A 24,301-nucleotide genomic window follows, 5' to 3' on the forward strand; every position below is an offset into this window, starting at 1 on the left:
AGCCGAGATATAACGAACGGTATACTTAAAGGTAGGTCTAGGACCAATATTTCGCTGCGTTACAAACTTTTGAGGCTGCACAAAGCTGTAGTACCCTGCCAACATAGTTGTGTAGGGTATAATTACAGTAAATTCGAATTACAGTAAATTCGGATAAAAAAGCGTCCAATATACTCATAACCGCAAAGGTGAAGTTATATGAAGGCTATACCTAAATGTGGACCGATATAGTCAATTTTTAGAACTTTACCAGAATATAGACAAGGGACAACTCTACGCTGAGTTCAGCACCCTATCTCAGTTCCTTCGAAAGCTAACGTGATTACAACAGAATGACGCATGACCATGCGTAGATCGTCATAGAATTTTACCCCGATCAATAAAATATATTCCATAGGCCTGTATTTTTCTTTTTTTCAGGCAAATATCCTCTTAGTAAAAAGAAAATTAATTATGAAATAACCCGCTTAAAATTTCTCAGAGGGTAAATGGTCTTATATTAGAAACATTTCAATATATAGGTATTTTCAGGATCCTAGTTCCATAATACAGGGAGACGTAGTAAAATATTTATTCTCAATAAAAATATTCGAAGATATAATAATCCTTTCCTAGACTTTCTAATTTTCAAAGGTCAAAAGACCTATTTCCAAACTATTTATATATATATTCGGATTTATATGGGTCCTTCCTCCGGCCGCACTTTCCAATCGAATTGGCGACCATTTTAGAATTTCTGGTTGTCAGAGAAAAATTTATAATATTTTTATTTTGATATCTCCGAAATGTACACTGGACAATTGAGTTACCCTTTCTTTATTATACCCTTCAACACACTATGGTACAGGGTATTATGTCTTTGTGCATATGTTTGCAACAGACAAAATGAAACGAGATAGACATATGATTTCTCTTGAGAATATGCATAGAATCAGTTTTTAAGTCCATTTATGCATGTCCGTCCGTCTGTCCATGTCAAATAGTAAACACAGTACAGGTCGCATTTACAATCCGAATTGGATGAAATTTGACATAGGTCACTTATTTGGCCCAAGGACGAACCCTATTGAAATTGGGAAAAATCGCTTCAGATTTAGATATAGCTCCCATATTTATTTTCGTCCGATTTAATGTAAATGGTGCACCAAAGTTCCTAAATATCTTTCGATTTGCACGAAATTTGGCACAGCGTACTGAATTAAGTCTAGAATGATGTGTGTTAAGTTTCCTGAAAATCGGTCCAGTTCCATAATGGTCCTTCAAAAATTCGACGATGAATCCTAACACATCTGTTGAATATACCCAAAGTGGTGAAGGGTATCATAAAGTCGGCACCGTCCGACTTTACTATTTTCCTTACTGTTTTTTTTTTAATTTAACACAAAAAATCTTCTTGCTGTACCAATAGGTAGTTTTCTGCATAAGCTTTCCATAGATGCAGCTTTTAGACTAGCAGAATTGTTCCGCAAGACACAGCCCCAATAGTCTCTTCAAGGAATGATCAGCCAAAAAACCTCGGAATCGAGTTGGAATCATTTCCGCTTTTCGTAAGATTTCCATTGATATCCATCCTTGACTGTCAGAACTGTACAGGGAGGCATATACTTCAATTAAATTACCCTTTTTAATGATAACCCCAAAAATGTTTAAATACTTTGAACTCGTGATGGATATTTTGTTATTAATCTTATGTCAACTTTCATAAGCATTCCATTGATACTTACAAATTGCATTGTCGTTTTCAAGAACGATGCGAGCGGGATGGATTTGCAAGGATTGCAATACGGGAATCTACAATAAAATTCTTCTGACGTTTTCATCCTCTTCGGTTGGAAAAAAGAGATTTAAAACTTCAACCGTTACATGTCATGTCACATGCCACAATATAGATCTGTATTGACAGCTAAATTTTTACCCACCAAGAAACTGAAACGCAAAATTACATCTACTTCTGTTGACAATGTGCCGAAAGCCCTTTAAAATACCGAAAATGATGCGGAATCTTTATTGAAGGACTATACAAAACCATAGCCTTGGTAAATAGGAGGCTTTAATCAAAACTCTTGATATCCACCCCCATATTAAATCAAATTAATGAAAGCTATATTGATCTATAGAAATATCATGCCCATATGTTTTATATCCTAATTTTTGTATAAAATCTCAATGAATCACTCCTTTCTAGTGCTGAGTAGAACATGTAAGACCCTTGTCATATTCCCTTGAAATCTAACAATTTTATTATTTGATTTGCTGCAGTACTTTCGAAATTTACATTACTACCACTGTCTCCATTATGGGTCCATTAAGAAGCTGAGAAAAAATCTGGACTGTCCATCACTTCCATCAGATGCATCTCGCGCACATCACATAGCAGTTTGTAAATTCTAATAACTTGTCAATAAAAACGAATACCAACCACCAACGTAACTTGATCCCCGATTGATGGCTGGCTAGCTGCCTGCCTGATTGGCTTGACTTAACTTGGCTAACTTGCTGTCTGGTTAATTGGTCAAGTGATGATTGCATTATATTGACATTTGATCGTTGCAATTTTTTTTCTCCTTCACCAAAAACACACCTCATGAAATTTTGTTATTGCATTTTCTGCAAGTTTCACATTTTCTTTGGTGCAATGAAATATGCAAATGAAATTTTAATTGGAAAATCTTTCGCACTCATTTCATATTTCATTGGCACAACAGAAATTTCTCTTTGCAGGCAGGTAACTAGGGAAATGCGTTGTTGTACAGCTTCTAATGGTAGAATAATGGTCTGGCATATTTTTATTAAAGAGCTTAACAAATTATCAGGTCTTGTCTTGGACCACAACCACCACCATGAATATGTATATTTATGTTTTGTATATTGTTATGAATTAATTTATATTTAATTTGTTTCTTGCTTTCATTTTCTTTTACTATTTTTTAAGGAACTCGAGACTTGAAAGGAAATCCGTTGATCACCATTGATGCTGAAAGTGTGTTAACAGCTGGCCTGAATTGTTATGAAATTGCCACATTGCTTTTGTACTACAGTACAATACCGGAAAGGTAAGTTGTTTGTAAAATTATTTAAATTATATATATATATATATATATATATCATTCACCATTTCAAATTTCGAAAAGTTTCAATCCGCTGGCATATGGGCATCCATAATTTTAAAGGCTTATAACTTCGCATACATGTATTTGAAAGACTTAAAGGACAACCCCCCTCCCCCCTCTTTCCGGTTTTTACTTAATTCAAACCTACACTAATTCAAGAATGTCCCTACAAAATTCCAAGTGAAAATCTCAAGAAGACATAGCCCATTTATTGTGTGGGCATCAAGTGACGGCAAGAGTGATTCTCAAACTTTCTCGAAACAGTGTTTTTACGAATGCCGGGCACGATAACTCAAAACCTAATAATCCAATAGGTTCCAAAATTTTACACATTTCTCTGGGAGTGCATATCCATCGTATGAACTGGTATAAAGCCAATTTTTGAGCGAAGTCAATAAGCCTAGTTCATACGAGAGCCAGACATGTATTCTTTCTAACACCCATGGAATTTCCGGATTCCGATGTTCCAGTGAGGAGTTATCATGCCCGTCATCAAAAATAAGGACTTCTCTTTAATCAACAAAAACAACAACAACCAAATTTTGAAAATTATTTTTCTTCTCTTTTAAATATTCAATTATATAAGTTACAAACCTTAACATGCATTGGTATTCATTTACCAGACCATTGACAATCTCGAAAATATAAAATCGAGAATGGGGGTTCTATTAACCCTACGGTCAATAACCGGGTACATTTGTACCTTTTTTTGAATAAAAATGCTCTAAAATTTTTAATAATGGAGATATTTAGATCAAATTTTGAGGAATCATTCTTGAGGTATTTTCACACATAATCGAAGAAAAAATTTATAAATATTTTCCATATATATAATTTTTACAATTTTTTAAAGTTATTACCTACGTAGATCAATAACCGTGGTACATTTGTACCCACCCAAAGATAGCTCTGTAACTCATTAAAAAATTGGACTATCGTGAGGTTTTTTGTTTTAAATTTTATGCGGATCAAACAGATATAGGAACTCAAAATTATATATCAAAAATAATATATATTTAAGTCCATGCTCAAATGATAATCTATCTAAAACAATCATAGTAAATTCGTTATAGCTTTCGAATGAGTTAAGCTTTTTTAGTTATTTTTTTATTGGGATCTTATTTAGGTGTTCCTCAACCCCTCTGCAAATTTTTGTGGCTCTAGACAACGTGAGGCCATCAGGGCGACTCGTGGAAGTCAGAAACTACCCTGGTTTTCCTTTGGTATACAGGGACAAAAACAATGATTATTGTTCGTAATTATCCAATTATTCTTCATATTGGGCCTGACACTTTTTCTATAATCGAATTAGTCCGTTTTATTACAATCCTAAATTGGCGTAAATATATAAACTATCATAAACTAACGTTTTAAAGTATTAAATAGTGTTAAAAATGTGCCAATCACAATCTCTAAACTCATAAAATGTGAATAATTGGCAATAATAATTGTTTTAGTCTCTGTATACCAAAGGAAAACCAGGGTAGTATCTGATTTCCACGAGTCGCCCTGATAGCCCCATGTTGTCTAGGGCCACAAAAATTTGCAGAGGGGTTGAGGAACACCTAAATAAGATCCCAATAAAAAAAATAACTAAAAAAGCTTAACCCATTCGAAAGCTATAACGAATTTACTATGATTGTTTTAGATAGATTATCATTTAAGCATGGATTTAAATATATTTTATTTTAATGTATATATAATTTTGAGTTCCTATATTAAAAAAGATCGCATAGACTTATTTAAAACAAAAAACCTACGATAGTCCAATTTTTTAGTGAGTTTCTATCTTTGTGTACGAATTGTACCACGGTTATTGATCTACGTATACTTTTTTGGTTATTGACCGTAGGGTTAAAGAAGAAGAAAATAAATTAAAAAAGGTTGTTGTTGTTTTTTTGGAAATAAAGAAAAGTCCTTCTTTTTCAACGGCGGGCATGATTGCCGATCACTGAGACATCTGAGTCTCAAAATTCCAACGCATTTAGAAAGTCTACATATCTGGTTATGGTATGGAAAATTTTCGAACAAACACAAAGATAAACAAATGTCCACCAAAAACCAAGCTCGAAAATAGAGAAGATCTTCAACGATTCGATTTATCCCAGTTTATACGGTAGCTGTGTAGATCCAGAATATCGTGTTAAATTTGAAACCGATTGGATTAAAAGTTTTATCGTCCCCTCCAATCGTAAAATAACTGTTTGTGTGAGTGTGAGAAACACTCTTGATGCAATAAATCGGGTATATCTTCAAGAATTGTTGAGATTTTCAATTGAAATTTTAAAGGAGCATTCTTGAGAAGTTATAGGTTCATATAAAATAAAAAAATGGATTTTGTTTACACGCGATTTTGTTTATGTTAATAACGACCATCAATTGCCGAAGATATTCTGCGCTCTGAAAACTAAATAATGAAATGACTCAAATGGGACGGCATTCATTGTTACCAAAGCTTGAAAATTTCGGAAGGATTTAGGTTCGAAACCTCTCCCAATACAGCTAGAGCAAGAAATGAAGCCGAACGACCTACCCCATTGCAGAATTTTTGGGGATTAGGGCTAATGGAATGCTGCCGCAGATATATTTTTAATAGTATGCCAAAATTTACCAAACGAATGATCATTTAGCTACAGTCGCGGTCAACATTTGAATCAAATAATCTTCAATCATGAAATTATATTTGTGTTACTATCGTCTCAAATAAAGATTGCATACTTTTTTTCTGAATTGTAATGATTTTTTTCCTATAGCTTTTAAAAAAATCTCCATGTCCATGATTTGAAATATCCTACATATTTTTAATGTTTTCTTTGTTCTTTGTGTGCGAATTGTGGAGGTTATAAAAGTCGAGAGCTATTTGATCATTAGGGCGCAAAGCATTGGGTTAAGATGTCTATTTTCTTCCTCCAGGACTGCTGAATCGTGCTATTTTTAGGAAGTTGCCGAATCATATTTAAAATTTAATACCGTTACATACTCCGAAAATAATTACATTTGGAAAATTATCGAAAAGTTCTAAGTCTATATAAGGATTCCTTGGTCGTCATCATAAAGTGAAATGTATATACAATTTGTCATTAAAAATATTCACCAGAGTATACATACCATGATCTAAGTATAAGTATATGTCGATTTCATCCTGTCCGTGTCCCTGCCATTTGAAATCACGAAAGAGCTCACAATATTTATCATACAGTATTGGACAAAACATTTGCACTTTATTTGAAAGTTGAAAAATAGGTGAACTTGGTATTTCAGGTGTTATATATTTCGGAATTATTCCATTTTTTTAATTCTTGGCGTTTTAATTTTAAACAGATAACTGTATGATTCTAAAGTCATACCACCTCTAATGAAGTCATTGATTCCCGATTATTCTAAATATCATAATTGTATCACCTATTTGGTTCTTTGTATTTTAACGATTTTCCATATATCATTCTGTATGCCTAAATCCGATATATTTTTTAATGGAAAATGCATGATATTTTAACGCCTTTAATATCTTTACGAAAATTGACAGGTCGCGCTTCAAATCAAACGATTATTTTTACAGCCACTATTTTAAGTAGATCTATTTTTAATGTACTACCTATGCATAGCGAATTCGAATTTTTTTACGGATAATAGAAACATTTCTCAGGTTTGTATAACAATTTCTTACTACACCTTGGATACGTTTGAAATGCATTTCACACTAGGCATTCGCAGTATTAGGCGTTACGCCAACCTCTGGCAAAATTCAAAAATGCCTTAATAAAAGTTCACTTCATGTGGTCTGAAGGCCAGCCACAGTCCAGACTACAGTTAGTACTCGTGAAACTAGTTTTTACTATAGACAATAATATGAGAATATATTAATAGTAAATTCCGGCTTTTGTAGTCTATACAAATTTATTCATTGACAAACGCCACTTTTGGCTTGAAAATTATTGAAATACACGTTTATATATCCTTATAATATTTAAAAGTACAAGTTGGTTTAAAAATAGTCTTTAAAACACACACATATAGAGCCGATAGTACTTATAACCATTTTATATCGCTGATAGTCCTTAAACTATTTTTTTTAAATCCACGTTTTAGCTCTGATAGTCCCTGAAGTCCTTTAAAATAGTTTTCTTTAAACGTCCACGCGTTTAACTCTGATAGACCTTGAAAAATTATTCTTTGAAAATCCACGCCTATAGCTCTGATAGTCCTTGAAAAATTATTTTTTTGAAGATCCAATCTTATAGCTCAGACGGTGCCTAAAATATATATATATTTTTTTTAAATCCAACTATTAAAGTCGTTGAAAATTATTTGTATATATTTTAAAAATCCTTGCATATTTTCCCGATAGTTCTTTGAAAAAAATCTTCGCTTGAAACATATCGTTTAAATCAACACTAATAATTGTAGAATATATCAATTACCTTTTAACGTATTGTTTTGGGAGGCTTATCTGTTTTCGCCTGAAAACATAAAAAACACAACCCAAGAAATTTTTAAAAACTCCAACAAAGGCCAGAAACGACATGTGTTATAAAAATGTCAGACAAGTCATTGGTCGGTCGGTCGTTCGTTTTATGAGGTACAATGAATCAAAACAAGTCCATCCCAAAGAACCACGAGGCATGATGTGGTTGGTGGTGGTATCCAACCTACGTCATTTAGCCACCGACCGACATCATTTCGGCATTACCCACTGTGAACTGTTAAAGAATGTTGTTCAAATCAATTCTAAGTCATGGTCAAATTGAAGATAGAGAACAAAACGGAGTACTGCCAACATCGAACGAGCGGGCGAGCTGTTTGCCTACAACGATTTGGTGTTACTTTGAAATTCAAGTTATTTACCATGACTGGCATTTATGACAGTTCAAGAGTACAGGTTGTATGTATACATATTCATATGAAGAAACATTTTTTTCATTATAGCAGAACAGCGGATAAGAAATAAGTCGTAATCGCAAAGAGGCCCTAAGATAATCTAAATTTTGGAAGTGATTTATTTAACAAAAAGAAAAAATCAAAGTCAGTTAGAGGGGGAATGTGGTGCCCTACACTATGTTAGGTATGTGGAAGATGTGCTTTGAATGCACATTTAAGTGGTCTTAGAAATGCATTCATATCTCAAAATTTAGGTTGGAATATAGTGAACGCCGCTTGACTTCGTTCATTCCACTTTTTAAGGGTAAGAATGCTAATATTTGAAAACAAACTGGTATAATAATCCTTCAGATCTTCTTCGAAGAAAAGAAAGGGTTGGCCTAAAATTATGTAGGGGAAAAAGAAATCCATTATTTTTTCGTCGATATTTTCAATAAAAACTGGGAAATTATCGAAGTTGACCGGCATGTTAACAGGCGTAACATCGCCCAGAAGCTAAAAATCGACCATAAAACCTTTTACACAAACCTAGATTCAATTAACAGAAAAAAAATAGGATGGATCGAATTTCCATCTGCGAAGCCTTGACCAAACGGAATGAGATATACCCATTTCTTAAAAGGATGGTGACTAGAGGTGAGAAATGGATCACATACGATAACCCTGTGCGAAAACGATCGTCAAAGAGCGGTGAAGCACCTCAAACGGTGGCCAAACCAGGACCAAGCGGTGAAGCACCTCAAACGGTGGCCAAACCAGGACCAATGGCCAAAAAGGTTCTGCTATGCAGCTGGTGGGACTCGAAGGGGATTATTTATTATGAGTTCCTGACCAGAAACGGCCAGAATTGGCCAACAGGAGAGGTGTTGTGTTCCACCAGGACAATGCAAGGCCACACACATCTACAGTGTCTCTCCGCCGTATAGTCCGGGCCTGGTACCAAGAGATTATAATATTTTTCTTGCATTGTAAAATTTCTTCAAGGGAGCCCCCCCTCCCTTCTCGGGGCCAAAAAAGTTTTTTAGTTTTTTCGAATCTACACTAATTCAAGAATGTCCCTACAAAATTTCAAGTAAAAATCTCAAGAACTCTTGAAGATATAGCCGATTTATTGTGTCAGCATCAAGTGACGGCTGAAGGGCTTCTCAAACTTTAAACGCGTTTTTCTCTTTTGTGAATGGCGGGCACGATAACTCAAAAACTAATTACCCAATCGATTCCAAATTTTTACCCGTTTCTCTGTGAGTGTATAGCTATCGTATTAACTAGGAAAAAGCCAATCGGTGAAGATCGTCCTTATTATACCCTTCACCACACTGTGGTACAGGGTATTATGTCTTAGTGCATATGTTTGTAACAGGCAAAAGGAATCGAGATAGACACATGGTTCCTTTTGAGAATATGCATAGAATCACTTTCTGAGTCGATTTATGCATGTCCGTCCGTCCGTCTGTCCGTCCGTCCGTCTGTTGATGTTAAATTGTAAACAAAGTACAGGTCGCATTTATAATCCGATTTGGCTGAAATTTGGCACAGCTCATTTATTTGGCTCAAGAACCCTATTGAAATTGGGAAAAATCGGTTCAGATTTAGATATAGCTCCCATATATATTTTTGTCCGATTTACGTACTTTAGTCCCTCAAAATCATTCGAATTGCACGAATTTCGGTACAGCGTACTGAATTAGGTCCAGAATGATGTGTGCCAAGTTTCGAGAAAATCGGTTCAGATTTAAATATAGCTCCCATATATAGTTTCGTCCGATTTAAGGTAAATGGGGCACCAAAGTCCCTCTATATCTTTCGATTTGCATGAAATTTGGCACAGAGTACTGAATTAGGTCCAGAATGATGTGTGCCAAGTTTTGATTTAAGGAAAATCGGTTCAGATTTAGATATAGCTCCCATATATAGTTTCCTCCGATTTAAGGAAAATGGTGCACCAAAGTCCCTATATATCTTTCGATTTGCATGAAATTTGGCACAGAGTACTAAATGAGGTCCAGAATGATGTGTGCCAAGTTTCGAGAAAATCGGTTCAGATTTAGATATAGCTCCCATATATAGTTTCGTCCGATGTAAGGTAAATGGGGCACCAAAGTCCCTCTATATCTTTCGATTTGCATGAAATTTACACAGAGTACTGAATTAGGTCCAGAATGATGTGTGCCAAGTTTCGAGAAAATCGGTTCAGATTTAGATATAGCTCCCATATATAGTTTCCTCCGATTTAAGGTAAATGGTGCACCAAAGTCCCTATATATCTTTCGATTTGCATGAAATTTGGCACAGAGTACTGAATGAGGTCCAAAATGATGTGTGCCAAGTTTCGAGAAAATCGGTTCAGATTTAGATATAGCTCCCATATATAGTTTCGTCCGATTTAAGGTAAATGGGACACCAAATTCCCTCTATATCTTTCGATTTGCATGAAATTTGGCACAGAGTACTGAATTAGGTCCAGAATGATGTGTGCCAAGTTTCGAGAAAATCGGTTCAGATTTAGATATAGCTCCCATATATAGTTTAGTTTGCCTGAAATTTGGCGCCGAGTACTGAATTAGGTCCAGAATGATGTGTGCCAAGTTTTGTCTGATTTTATGTAAATGGTGCACCAAAGTTCCTATATACCTTTGGATTTGCATGAAATTTGGCACAGTGTACTGAATTAAGTCTAGAATGATGTGTGCTAAGAAAATCGGTTCAGATTTAGATATAGTTCCCATATATAATTTCGTCCGATTTAATGTAAATGGTTTACCAAAGTCTCTATTTATCTTTGGAGTTGCACGAAATTTGGCATTGCGTAATAAATTAATGAATGTATGTTAAGTTTCATGAAAATCGGTCCAGATTTAGATATAGCTCCCATATATATTTTCGTCTGATTTAATGTAAATGGTGTCGTCCGATTTTACAAAAATTGACACAAACCTTTCACAACGTACTGTAGTGAGAATAACCTAGAAGTTGGTTTTAAATGCTTTACCATTGTGAGTCCAATAGGCACACCAATTTGCTCTACGTGCGAAGTTACTATAACATAACGTGTGGCAAGTTTAGTTCAAATCGGATTAAATTTTGACATATATATATATATATATATATATATGTTAAGTTTATAAGCGTATATATATATACGCTTATAATTGACTTTCATAATTTTGTCCCTGGTCCTTTAAAAATTCGACGTCTTTTAGGTTTCATCTGTTGGATATACCGAAAGTGGTGAAGGGTATCATATAGTCGGCCCCGTCCGACTTTACTGCTTTCCTTACTGGTTTTTTAACTTGGTTTTTGGTCAAAAATCGGCGATTTTCCAAAAATATTTTTTCAACGGTCCGCCATTTTGTTAATTTTAGAGCGAAGTTAATAATCCTAGTTCATACGAGAGCCCGACATGTACTATTTCTAATACCGTTGGAATTTTCGGATTCCGATGTTCCAGTGAGGAGTTATCATGCCCGCCATAAAAAATAAGGATTTTTCTTTGATCACAAAAAACAACAACAAACACTTTTTGTAAATTATTTTTCTTCCTTTTTAAATCTTCAAATATATATGTGCAAAGTTACAAACCTTAACAAGCATTGGTATGCATTTACCAGCCCATTTAAAATCTTAAAAATAAAAAATCGAGAATGGGGGGGTTCCTTAATTAAGTCATGTCTGGAGTTGAACCCAATCTGTTGATACAGTCCCCACATCTAAGATGGAATGGTTACTATGGGACCCATTAATATTTGTGAATGTCCTTGGAGTCTTCAGTAATCATCTACCAGTTTATCTCATCCATGAACATATTAGCAGCACTTCGAAGCAAATAAACGCCTATTTTTCGCTGTCAGTGAAGTCTGGTAATTTTTTAGTCAATGATTTTCGTCACCAGAAGATATGCAGATTTTGGAGGCGTCTCAATCGAAGTCGAAAAAATTCTTCGACGAATTGACTGTTTTGAAAATCAGTAAATTCTTGCATTTTCATCATAAGGCGGGACCACTTAAAAAAAATATTTTATTTCCTCAAAGTTTTTATTCTTTGTCATGCAGTAAATTACCATGACATTGCTCCCTATATAAATGTCCCCACCGACTTTTTTATTTTGAATACTCACCTTGTAGTGATATAAAAAGTTCGGTAAGCTACATTGTGGATCTAAAATTCATTTGAATTCGTTATGAAATGTAGAGTAAGAACTAGAATTTCATCTGCAATATATTAAGTCACATGGGTTATTGTAAGTATCCACCCCCCATCCCCCCTTTGATGATGACCATTCCTAACTGACATGTAGTGCAATAAATGTCAACTGCATTCAAAATTTATGATGTTCAGAATATTACCCCCAAATCAGTTACGCCGCCACTCACAATGAAAACTACAGCAATATTCAGAAAACACATTTAAGAGCCATTAACAAAAAAAAGCTCACTGCTCACATCTGACAATAGCAATCCGATCTCGTAAATCATGATTGTTGCTACATATGCAATAACAAAATATAATACAGTTCTCTTTTTGTTTCTTTTCTCCCCTAGTTCTGGCCATAAAACTGCCACTTTAAACACGGCTAAAACTGAGCTAACGACTTCTTCAAATCATTCATCAACAACAACGGCCCCAGCAAGCAACACACAAACTTCCTCACCGCCACCTCCACCGACATCAGCATTTGAACCACCACCACCAACAGCCTCAAACGGCACATCCACATCAAGCGCCACCACAACAGTCTCAACATGTACCACCTCCTTAAATGACAACATGCCGCCAGAGCAACAGCATCAAACCGAACCGCAACAGCAATCGCCGAGTCTTGTAACATTTACGATTTTAATTGCCATCGAAAAGTCGCAACACCTGTGCGTAATCGATTTAATTAGCCAAAGTTTAAGACTCCTTACACGACACATTGCTCACAGCCATATATTGGCGGTTTGTCTCGATACGGGTCTAATCCAGTCGCCGAAAATCGTAAATAGCAACGAAGTTGCAACAACAAATGATGACGTAAAGACGTCTGACATTAAGAGTGACAAAACATCGGCGACAACAACGGCAGCAACTGCAACAACAACAACAATCGATACAAATGGCAATTGGCGTTGTCAGAAGGTAAGTTACTGTTGTATAATTTTTTTAGGGAATTGTATACATCTTGTTTAAGGATACATTCACAGGAGGTGCGCTGTACCCCCCATCCTGGAGTATGAAGTGAAAATATATTATTGGTCAGAGTAAAACTCTTTCGAATTGGACACTTCCTTGTAACTGTTAAAATCGCAGTAGATCTCATAATATTTAAGAATGCACTTACAATATTGAATAGGATATACCGATCCACGTTTTGGAATATGCATATCGCTCACATATGGCAATACCATTTTTCCGTATTTTAAGGCTTGTAGCCGCATTTTCCAAACTAAAATACTTTAAGTTGTCTTTTCGGGGATTTGGAGGCTGCTCTACATCCGCGCAGAAAATTATGATCATTGGTCCATATTCCCATATAAAGGTCTCTCCCAATTTTCGGTATTTTGAGCGTTGTAGCCGCATTTTCCAACCGAAAATGCTTAAATTTTGCGTTTCGGTGTTTTGGAGGCTGGCACACATCAGCGTAGTAAGTGATCATTGTCACCATGGTGAAGACTATAAAAAGTTCGATCGGGGCGTACATAACTGATTTTTACTTCATTTGTGGAGGGTGTAAACCATCTTCCGCTCGGTTTTAGTTATTTTGATAGATAGGAGTTCATTTTGCATTCCAAGATTTTTTCGTAAACGATTTATTCAAAGGCAATATACAATATAGGATAAAGTTTTGACATAGAGCTCCTAAAAAGGTCCTAACACATTTTAGCCATTTTTATGATTCTAGGCGCATTTTCCAATCGATGTGGCTGTAAGTTAGCAGTTCGGGTTTTTGGCAGAAAATTTACCATGTAGTTCCACGTTCAGATAAGGCATCCATACCAAATTTTCCAACATATGTGTATGTGATTTGGTGCCTTTTTCTAGATATAATCGCCTCAGAATCCCGCGATATGTGACTGTGACAGAATCACCATTTGTGTAGTAGGTTTGAATCATTTATCCCCCTTTTTGGGGGAGTTACTCGAAGGAGTAAACCGATATGACCTATCTTCAAACTATAAAGACTTGGTCAAACTATTAGGTAGTGTAATGTTCGGTTCAAATCGGATTCTCCGTTCGTATGATGTTATAAAATTAGTATTCTGCACCGATATTTCCCATCTTCGAAATATTTGATTTGTGTTCGTAACAAATATTACTATGTACAGAGTTCTGATGAAATCGGTCGAGAGCTTGAATACGTAGTCGAGAGCAAAAGTCGAATTTTAGACTTTTCAATTTTTGCCTCTGACCAAACAATCGATTTTAAGATTTTCCGATTTTTGACTAAAAAGTCGACTTTTCGATTTTTTGATTTTGTCAAACCTGTTTAAAATGTGTTTAAAATCGATTTTCGAATTCTACAGACTAATGCAAAATTTACTATATGAATTATTGGCAACTGGTAAAATAAAGTTCCGGAATGTGTAATTTTTTTGGAATTTTGGGTTTTGTGATAATTAAACAAGTATTTATGAAGAAAATTGTAATTCGATCTTGAAAAGTCGACTTTGCGATTTCCTCAAAGATCAAAGGTTGATTTCGACTTTATGACTTTTCAAAACAAAAAGACTTAAACAAAAGATTTATCGAATATTCGAAATTCGATTTACATATTCCTAGCATCCGCCATCCAGACAAACGGACGGACAATTCTAAATCGACTTCAAATTTTTTGCCTCTGATTATTACGTTTCTATGACATTTTTACCGTAGCAAAATGTATATACCCTCATGGCTATAAGGCTGGGGGTATACTTATTTTTAAAGGCGTTTAATGTGATTTATATTGAGATTTTCAAATACTTTTTATACCCTTCACCACACTGCGGTACAGGGTATTATGTCTTTGTGCATATGTTTGTAACAGGCAAAAATAATCGAGATAGACCCATGGTTCCTTTTGAGAATATGCATAGAATCACTTTCTGAGTCGATTTATGCATGTCCGTCCGAAATTTGGCATAACGTACTGAATTGAGCCTAGAATGATATCTGCCAAGTATCGTGAAAATCGGTGCAAATGGTGCACCAAAGTCGCTATATATCTTTCGATTTGCACGAAATTTGGCATAACGTACTGAATTGAGCCTAGAGTTATGTCTGCCTTGATTCGTGAAAATCGGTCCAGATTTAGATATAGCTCCCTTTTATTATAGATTGATTTTAAGTAATTGATGCACCAAGGAACCAATAAGCTGATAGGAACAAAACGTTCTGAAATTAGTATAACCTAACCTGTGACAAGTTTGTTTGAAATCGCTTAATATTTGGATAGAGCTTTCATATATATTTTCGCCCTATTTCAAGTAAATTGGGCATCAAACTCCTCATGTTAGTCAGATTGACATCAAATTTTGCACAACTTACAAAATTGAGCATATAATTACGTAGTTGCGTTTTGTAGAAGTACAGACATAGCCCAACGGATGACCTATTTATATTTGTTTCAAGTCGATTTACATACTTTATGGATAGATCTAGGTAGATTCACATTTAGATAAATATCACATATTTTATTTCATCCAATTTCATGTTAATAGTACTGTTTAATATACCCATAGTGGTGAAGGGTATCATATAGTCGGACCCGTCCGACTTTACTACTTTCCTTACTGGTTTACTTCAGTGTTTTTATTCCCCATTACCACACTGTGGTACAGGGTATTATGTCTTTGTGCATATGTTTGTAACAGGCAAAAGGAAACGAGATGGACCCATGGTTCCTTTTGAGAATATGCATAAAATCATTTTCTGAGCCGATTTATGCATGTCCGTCTGTCCGTCCGTCTGTCTGTCCATGTTAAATTGTAAACAAAGTGCAGGTCGCATTCATTATCCGAATAATATGAAATTTGGCACAAATCATTTATTTGGCCCAGGGACGAACCCTATTGAAATTGGGAAAAATCGGTTCAGATTTAGATATAGCTCCCACATATATTTTCGTCCGATTTTTCGCAAATGGTGCGCCAAAGGGTCAAATTTAGGCCTAATGCCACGAAATTTTGCACAACGTACCGAAGTTAGGATAGACTAACGTGTACCAACTTTTATTGAAATCGGTTCAGATTTAGATATAGCCCCCATATATATGTTCGTCAGATTTTTCGCAAATGGTGCACCAAGAAGTCAAATTTAGGCCTAATGCCACGAAATTTTACACAACGTACCGAAGTTAAGATAGATTAACGTGTACCAACTTTTATTGAAATCGGTTCAGCCCCCATATATATGTCCGTCCGATTTTTCGCGAATAGTGCACAACATTAGGCGCAACGTATCGAAATGGATATGGGTTAACCATCATATGGGGCTACTCGAAAAAGTAGACCGATATTAATAATTTTTAGTGGAGACATTTGATACGTGGACCAATAAAGCTGATCGAGAAAATATATACTTTATACAAATACACCCGGTTATTGATCGTTGGGTTATGTATGTTCGTCCGATTTTTCGCAAATGGTGCACCAAGGAGTCAAATTTAGGCCTAATGCCACGAAATTTGCACAAATTTTTCGGTTCAGATTTAGATATAGCCCTCATATATATGTTCGTCCGATTTTTCGCACATGGTGCACCAAAGATTTAAAGTGTGTCCGATTGACACAACATTACGCTCAACGTATCGAAATGGGGCTGGGTTAACCATTATATGGGGGCTACCCGAAAAAGTAGACCGATATTAATAATTTTTAGTGGATACATTTGGTACCTGGACCGATAAAGCTCATCTTCGGACCTGCAGGCATGGGACAATGCAAAATTTTGTCGATCTATCTCAATTGGTTTAGACACAGAAAGATGGACCTACATAAATCGCCATAGAATTTTACGCTGACCAAGAATATATATATTTTATACAAATATACCCGCTTATTGGTCGTTGGGTTATGTCGTAAAGGGTATCATATAGTCGGCCCCGTCCGACTTTACTACCTTCCTTACTGGTTAGCAATTACCTTTATTTTCCTATAGAACTATATCGCGCTTGCATAATTTAGACAATTTAGTATTCCATAAACGAATTGTTAATTCACTATTTAATTGGAAATAATGTACATTTTTGTATCGCATCTTTGTGTTCTGTATTTGGTTGCAGCTACTGCTGTTATTGGCGGCAGGTAGCCTGCAGTGCAGTGGCCAGAAGAGTTCATTAAAGTTAATGGTGTTAGGAAAAAAGCTTTTTTTGTCCATGCATACATCCAAAGTAAGACATTTGACTGAAATGGTCTTTAAATGGAAGTCAAATGTAGAAATGTGATATGACATCGTGTAATGACGATATTTGTGAGGAAGTTATGTCTTAATTTATATAAAGTTTTGAATTAAATGAACAACTTTTCTGTGTTAAATGCCCAAAGTTCAGATTTTTTCTGTATGAAGGTATATTGCCAGGTAAGTTGAGAATATAACGACATATCGCTCATTTGCTGCAAGACCGGCATAAATCAAAAATCGTGATTTTTGAGTTAATGCTGCAGAATTTTTCGCTATATCAGACTTCATGTTGTGTAAAAAAATTCAGAAAAATATCTCTTTCACACTCTGATTGTGAAGTTGTTGAAGTTCCTCTGTCTCTTTTAAAGTATGAGTCGATTGAAAACTTAAAACGCATTTTCTGTAATATTGCAGTAAATCATTTTACGTAGATTTTATATTATATAGGTATGTGGGTAAATAATACCCCACCTTATCTAAGCATGTTCACATTCTGATCAAAGTTCAACAGAAATGTTTGAAAAGGTCGCTTAACTATTTCATTACAACATCAATCAGTTTACAATTATCTGTTCTATGTTCTGTTTTAATAGAAATTCTTGTGGAATTTTTCCACGATGTTGATTCGAATATTTCAACGTTCGTGCACCAGCCACCCATCCAGTCAACCAACCGACCGAAACCAAAACCAATCCAATAACAATCAATAACTAAACATTTAAGAAAACTTTGATCGGCAAATGACATTAGTGTCACTCATTTAACAGCATTTCAAATTGAAATCGTGTCTGTTGATTGATCAGTCAGTCTGCCAGTCAGCAAGTAGCTGCTGCTGTTGGTTATAAAATGTCAATAAACATAAACGAGCATGCACTGAAATATGAACACAGAAGTAGATTAATGATATTCTTATTCACAATTCTTTAGGTTAATGAAAAAGAAACACCTATTGTGTGTTACTCTTGGATAAAAAGGTTCCCAGGTCAGTTGTTGGAGTTTTTTGGTACTCTAAAATAGTTAAATTGCGATTAAATAAAAATTACCAACATGAGGTTAGATTTATATCTGCCATTTATTCAAATTGGTTCTCATGGATTTAAATACATAACAAAAGAGTGATAAAGAAGATGTCAATGGGATTTCATAACAAATCTACACAATCCACAATGGACAGAACGACATGTTTTTGAGGCAAAAACCAGTAAGGAAAGTTCAAAAATCGGACGGGGCCGATTATATGATACCCTTCACGACTTTGGGTATATACAAGAGATGTTAATAACTACAATATCCTGTAGATAGAACATATATAGAATCGGGCGAAATTAAATGTGTTATCCAGATAGATATTTGAACCAATTGAAAAATAAAATTACGTATGGGAGCTATATATAAACACATGGACCTAATTGAGCACCATTTGTTTTTTGTTATCACTCTATATTCAATTAAAAACCCTCTGCCAAATTTCGTGTAAATCGAACAAACATAAGCCCTTCAGGGCACCATTTACATAAAATCGAACGAAACCAGTAAGGAAAGAAGTAAAGTCGGACGGGGCCTACTATATGATACCCTTCATCACTTTGGGTATATTCAACAGATGAATTCTAACAGATGCCCGTCAGTAAAAAAGGACCAGTAAAATGACATTGGATCCATAAACATGTCGTTCTGCAACCCATACTAAATTTTTCATTTGGTCAGATATAGAGTTGCTATAGATATAGTATATATAACACACATCATTCTAGACCTAATTCATTACGCTGTGCCAAATTTCGTGCAAATCGAAAGATATATAGGGTATTCGGTGGACCATTTACATTAAATCGGACGAAAATATATATGAGAGGTATATCTAAGTCTGGACCGATTTTCAGGAAACTTAACACACATCATCCTCGACCTAATTGATTATGCTATGCCAAATTTCGTCAAATCGAAAGATATATGGGGACTTTGGTACACCATTTACATTAAATCGGACGAAAATATATATGGGAGCTATATCTAAATATGGACAGATTTTCATGAAACTTAACACACATCATTATGGACCTAATTCAGTACTATATGCCAAATTTCGTGCAAATCTAAAAATATATAGGCACTTTGGTGCACCATTTACCTTATATCGGACGAAACTATATATGGGAGCTATATCTAAATCTGAACCGATTTTCTCGAAAATTGGCACACATTATTCTGGAACTAATTCAGTACGCTGTGCCAAATTTCGTGCAAATCGAAACATATATAGGGACTTTGGTGTCCCATTTACCTAAAATCGGACGAAAATATATATGGGAGCTATATCTAAATCTGGACCGATTTTCAGGAAACTTAACACACATCTTTCTAGACCTAATTCAGTACACTGTGCAAAATTTCGTGTAAATTGAGAGATGTATAGGGACTTTGGTGCACCAATTACCCTAAATCGGACGAAACTATATATGGGAGCTATATCTAAATCTGAACCGATTTTCTCGAAAATTGGCACACATTATTCTGGAACTAATTCGGTACGCTATGCCAAATTTCGTGCAAATCGAAACATATATGGGGACTTTTTTCCCAATTTACCTTAAATCGGACGAAAATATATATGGGAGCTATATTTAAATCTGAACCGATTTTTCCCAATTTCAATAGGGTTCGTCCCTGGGCCAAATAAGTGAGCTGTGCCAAATTTCATCCAAATCGGACAATAATTGCGACCTGTACTTTGTTTACAATTTAACATGGACAGACAGACGGACGGACGGACGGACATGCGTAAATCGACTCAGAAAGTAATTCTATGCATATTCTCAAAAGGAACCACGGGTCTATATCGATTCCTTTTGCCTGTTACAAACATATGCACAAAGACATAATACCCTGTACCACAGTGTGGTGAAGGGTATAAAAATTAGGATATAACCAGTGAGCGGAGCAGTATAGTCGGACAGGGCCGACCATATGATACCCTACACAACTACCAAGAAAATCACACTTTCGGCGGTTCTATATTCTGAGCCTGGGCAATATTTCGCGATATTTGCACCCTTTTTACAGATTATAGATCAACAACTCCTATTTCTAAGTCTTGCATATTTACCAAAATTTTTTTTTTTTTTCTTGAAGATAATTTTTACGCCATAAAATAAAAAATTGGCCACTTTAGGTTTTGGTTGATTTGACCCTCGGAAAATTGACCGATCATCATCTAAACAGCCGCTCTAAGTATTTGGTCAGATCCCCTTCACCTTGTAAAATATATAATGTTCTGCATATAATAATTGCCTCTAAAGCGACTAGAAAATCTGAAAAAATTAAAGTTTTCGGTTCATTGCACCCCTGAATTAAATTTCAACTTCACCGAAAACTATAAGCGTCGTCCTTGACCATAATCGGAACTTCATATACAATTTTAAAGCGATCAGCGCGACACTTCCGTCCTCTAATGGAGTAATAGTAATAATATGCACATAGTCACCTTTACTTAATTACGTATAACTCCCGCATCGGAGTACATACAGCCATATAATTGTTATCAATTTGAAGGTCAACAACTCATCTTGGACATACTATCAAGATCTCGAGTATATGTCCTTCAGGAGCAAGTATATACGTCCCAGAAAAAAATTTTGTAATTTTTCACACAAAAGTCAGGGTCCATTTGACCTGCTAAATATTGACCGATCTTTATCAAAAAAGGCATGCTTATTCTTTGGTCGGATCCCCTTCTCCATGTAAAATTTCACGATGTTCGGACCATAACTGCGGCCTCTGGGGCGACGAGAAAAACCGACAAAAATTTAGTATTTGGTCCATTTCATCCTCTAAATATTAACCGATCTTTATCAAAAACAATAGGGGTCTTCATTGGCCAGAACCCATCCTACATGCAAAATTTCGTGAAGATTGGTCCATAACTATGGCCTGTATCGTGTTTACAAATTATAATGGACAGACGGACGGACACACATGTCTAGATCGACTCAGCTAGTCGAGATATGACGATCGGTATACTTAATGGTGGGTCTAGGACCAATATTTCGCGGCGTTACAAACTTTTGTGGCTGCACAAAGCTATAATACCCTGGCAACATAGTTGTGTAGGGTATAATAAATGCAAAATCCAAAATTCCAAATATGGAATGGGACATCAATATGGAAAATTCGTGTGTGCGCTATGTCAAAACATGGACCTACATTCATAATTTTCTCTATAGATGTATGCCAGCATCCATATACATCTGTGTCAATTTACAGTCAATTCGGAGAGAAAACGTGAATAAAACCTTCAAAATACAGAAAATGCGTGGGATTTTTTATATGCCAAACATGAATCTATATCGAAAATAATCTCGAAATATGTGTGTTTTTCGACGTTTAAAAATCCGAAATGCCAGTTTACGGCTAAATATTTAAATATGCCGAAAATGGCCAGAAACCCATTTACACACGTTTTGGTGGGGAATCACGACTAAATCCTTCAAAATATCGAATATGTAAAAGATATTGATATGGGGGCTAAATATATTTTTCAATCTCCATGAACCCAGAATGCTACATTACAGCCACTTTAATGGGAAAATGTGGCTAAAGCAGTTCCGATGATGTTTGCAAACATGCTGTTTATCCCTCCAAGAACTGTCTATATCGAAATGCTAAATTGCCTACCCCCCTGTAAAATACCGGAGGTAAGGGTTTCGTTTTTTAACCCCCAAGAACCCGAAATGGCTAATTACTTCGCATGGGTAATGCGGCAAAAACCTTCAAAATACCGAAATTGAAGCGGCACAGTTATATGAGAGCTATGGTAAAATATGTTTTATGTTCGAATTCAAGCTATACTTGATGAGGTCTGTGACGAATATTCATATTCGTATACTCAATTTATAAGAATTTTGAATTAATTTTGTGAAAGTGCAAGTATCAAAATTCGGTCGGGCATGTTGAATCCACCGTACCAGTAAAATAGTTCCGTAATGGATGAGTGTTGAGACATTGGCCTATGGCTTTAACATAAGCGAATATCGAATCTATGCATCAAAATTATAATTATTGATAACACTGAGACACAACATCGAGGTCATGACTTTGACTTTGGCGAGTATACTAAGAACCCTGAACGAAAAATTCGCCATAAGTTAAGTTTGTGAGCTTTAGCCTGAATTTTCCTTGTTTTTTATCATAGTTTGCCGCTATTCCATTTTTTTTTTTTTTTTTTTTTTTTTTGAGACAAATCGAATGTTTTCAGCCAAATCGAATGAGGAGTATTTTTGTAAAACATATTTTCTTTTTATCTCGGGACCCTGTGCATCCTTTTCGTCCTTATTTTGTTGAACTGTAATCTAAACACCACAAGATGAGCATGTTTGACCTCCGAATATTCCACAAAAAGTTCGCTCAAAACATTTGAAATCAGATCCCAAGAGGCTAGGAATCGAAATTTGCTTTGTTTTCATCGTCCTTTTTCACTTTTAGCCGATCCTTGCTCAGAAAATCTTATACCTACTCCTACGTCCTTTTTCACTTTTAGCCGATCCTTGCTCAGAAAATCTTATACCTACCCGTACGTACACTAAAAATTTCGAACAAATTGTAGGTCAAAAATGTCTAAAATAAATACATTTCTTAATGTTAAACACGTTAATAAAATTTATTCGTGGATACCGATCCGTATCGCTAAATTTTGGAACCGGATTTATGGATAATAAACCCCATTTTCAACACGATTTAAATAAACTGCCCTCGTAAATTAGTTAACCACTTTATATGCCTAGACATGCAAGCATACATACATATAATTTCCATGGTATACCGATAAATATACATAAATCTACTTTTTTGGCTTTGTTCTTAGAAATGTAATTTCCTTTCGTTATGTGTTAACATTTTTCTATTTTTATTTTCGTTATATTACAGACACATACCGACACACCACACTCAACACTTACCTATATTGGTGTCGATGAAGTTACAACACATGTGGCAGCCACTGAAATACCCACTGGACGACTGGGGGGTTTACATCAGCATGACGCACGAAAATGGCGTGAATTTTTCCTTCACTACGAACCGTTCTATCAGCAGTGTACGGGTGCAGCACAACGTCTGGTGGCAGCCTTAAATGATATACGCTTAGCCGACCTGCAAGGTCTGCCAACCAGGCGTCAATTGTATGCCCAACATCGGGCATTGAGTCGTGCCCTGATGGATTCTGAATTGCATAATTTGCGCAAGCGTAGTGCGACAACAATGGCACGTCTACAGGAATTGGCCAAAACGATCAACAGCAACAATAACAGTAGTGGCTTTTACAACAACGGCAACAACAACAACACAAATAAACTTAACAGTTATTGCAGTCTAAAGATTAAGGGAAATTTAGTTGGTAGCTATTATGGAGCTGCCAATGGTGGCGCTGGTACCCTCAATCGCAATAAGCTCATGTTTAGTACAAGCAGTAGTTATAGCTTTAATTATCAAGGCAACCAAAATAATAAAAATAACAACAACAACAATTCGATTAGTCACAATGTTGCGGGAGCACCAACAACAGCCATAACCAAATCTTACCAACCACTAACATCTTCTTCGCCATCATCAACGTCATCGTCGTTGTCCTCCTCAACTGCCACAAATCCCAAGTCCTGCATTTATACAGCCACGTCGTCCATTAACCCAACAACAACTAGTCGTTTAAGCGCCACAACTGCCAGCACCATAAGCGGCCTAATGAATTATTGCGTTGGTGGCGGTGCTAGTGGTCCATCTCAGCCCATCGCCAGTAACATCGATGTTGCAATCCGTCTCCAAAAGGTAACATTGCTGTTCAATGAAATTGATCGTGCCGCCAAGCGATTGGAACAGCTCACGGAACAACGTCGCGAACATTTGCGCGAATTAACACGGCAACGTGCTCTTGAAGATGAAATTAATGAGGTAAGTCCACCATT

General features: G+C 35.7%; 1 protein-coding gene across 1 annotated transcript in view; it reads left to right on the plus strand.

Annotated features, from left to right (window-relative positions):
- Positions 1-24,301, plus strand: part of LOC133336323 (hybrid signal transduction histidine kinase G-like) — a gene marked incomplete at its 3' end in the record, with an annotated part of 47,807 nt that overhangs the window by 16,962 nt on the left and 6,544 nt on the right. Inside the window, exons 5-9 of the mRNA XM_061544617.1 lie at positions 2,933-3,053; positions 12,527-13,103; positions 23,268-23,649; positions 23,905-23,962; positions 24,134-24,287. Of these exons, the coding sequence (XP_061400601.1) occupies positions 2,933-3,053; positions 12,527-13,103; positions 23,268-23,649; positions 23,905-23,962; positions 24,134-24,287 (1,292 nt within the window). The remainder of the gene's footprint in view (positions 1-2,932; positions 3,054-12,526; positions 13,104-23,267; positions 23,650-23,904; positions 23,963-24,133; positions 24,288-24,301) is intronic.

The sequence above is a fragment of the Musca vetustissima genome, unplaced genomic scaffold (genome assembly GCF_032173495.1).
Source record: "Musca vetustissima isolate MV318-11 ecotype Yass unplaced genomic scaffold, APGP_CSIRO_Mvet_v1 utg293847, whole genome shotgun sequence".
NCBI lineage: Eukaryota > Metazoa > Arthropoda > Insecta > Diptera > Muscidae > Musca > Musca vetustissima.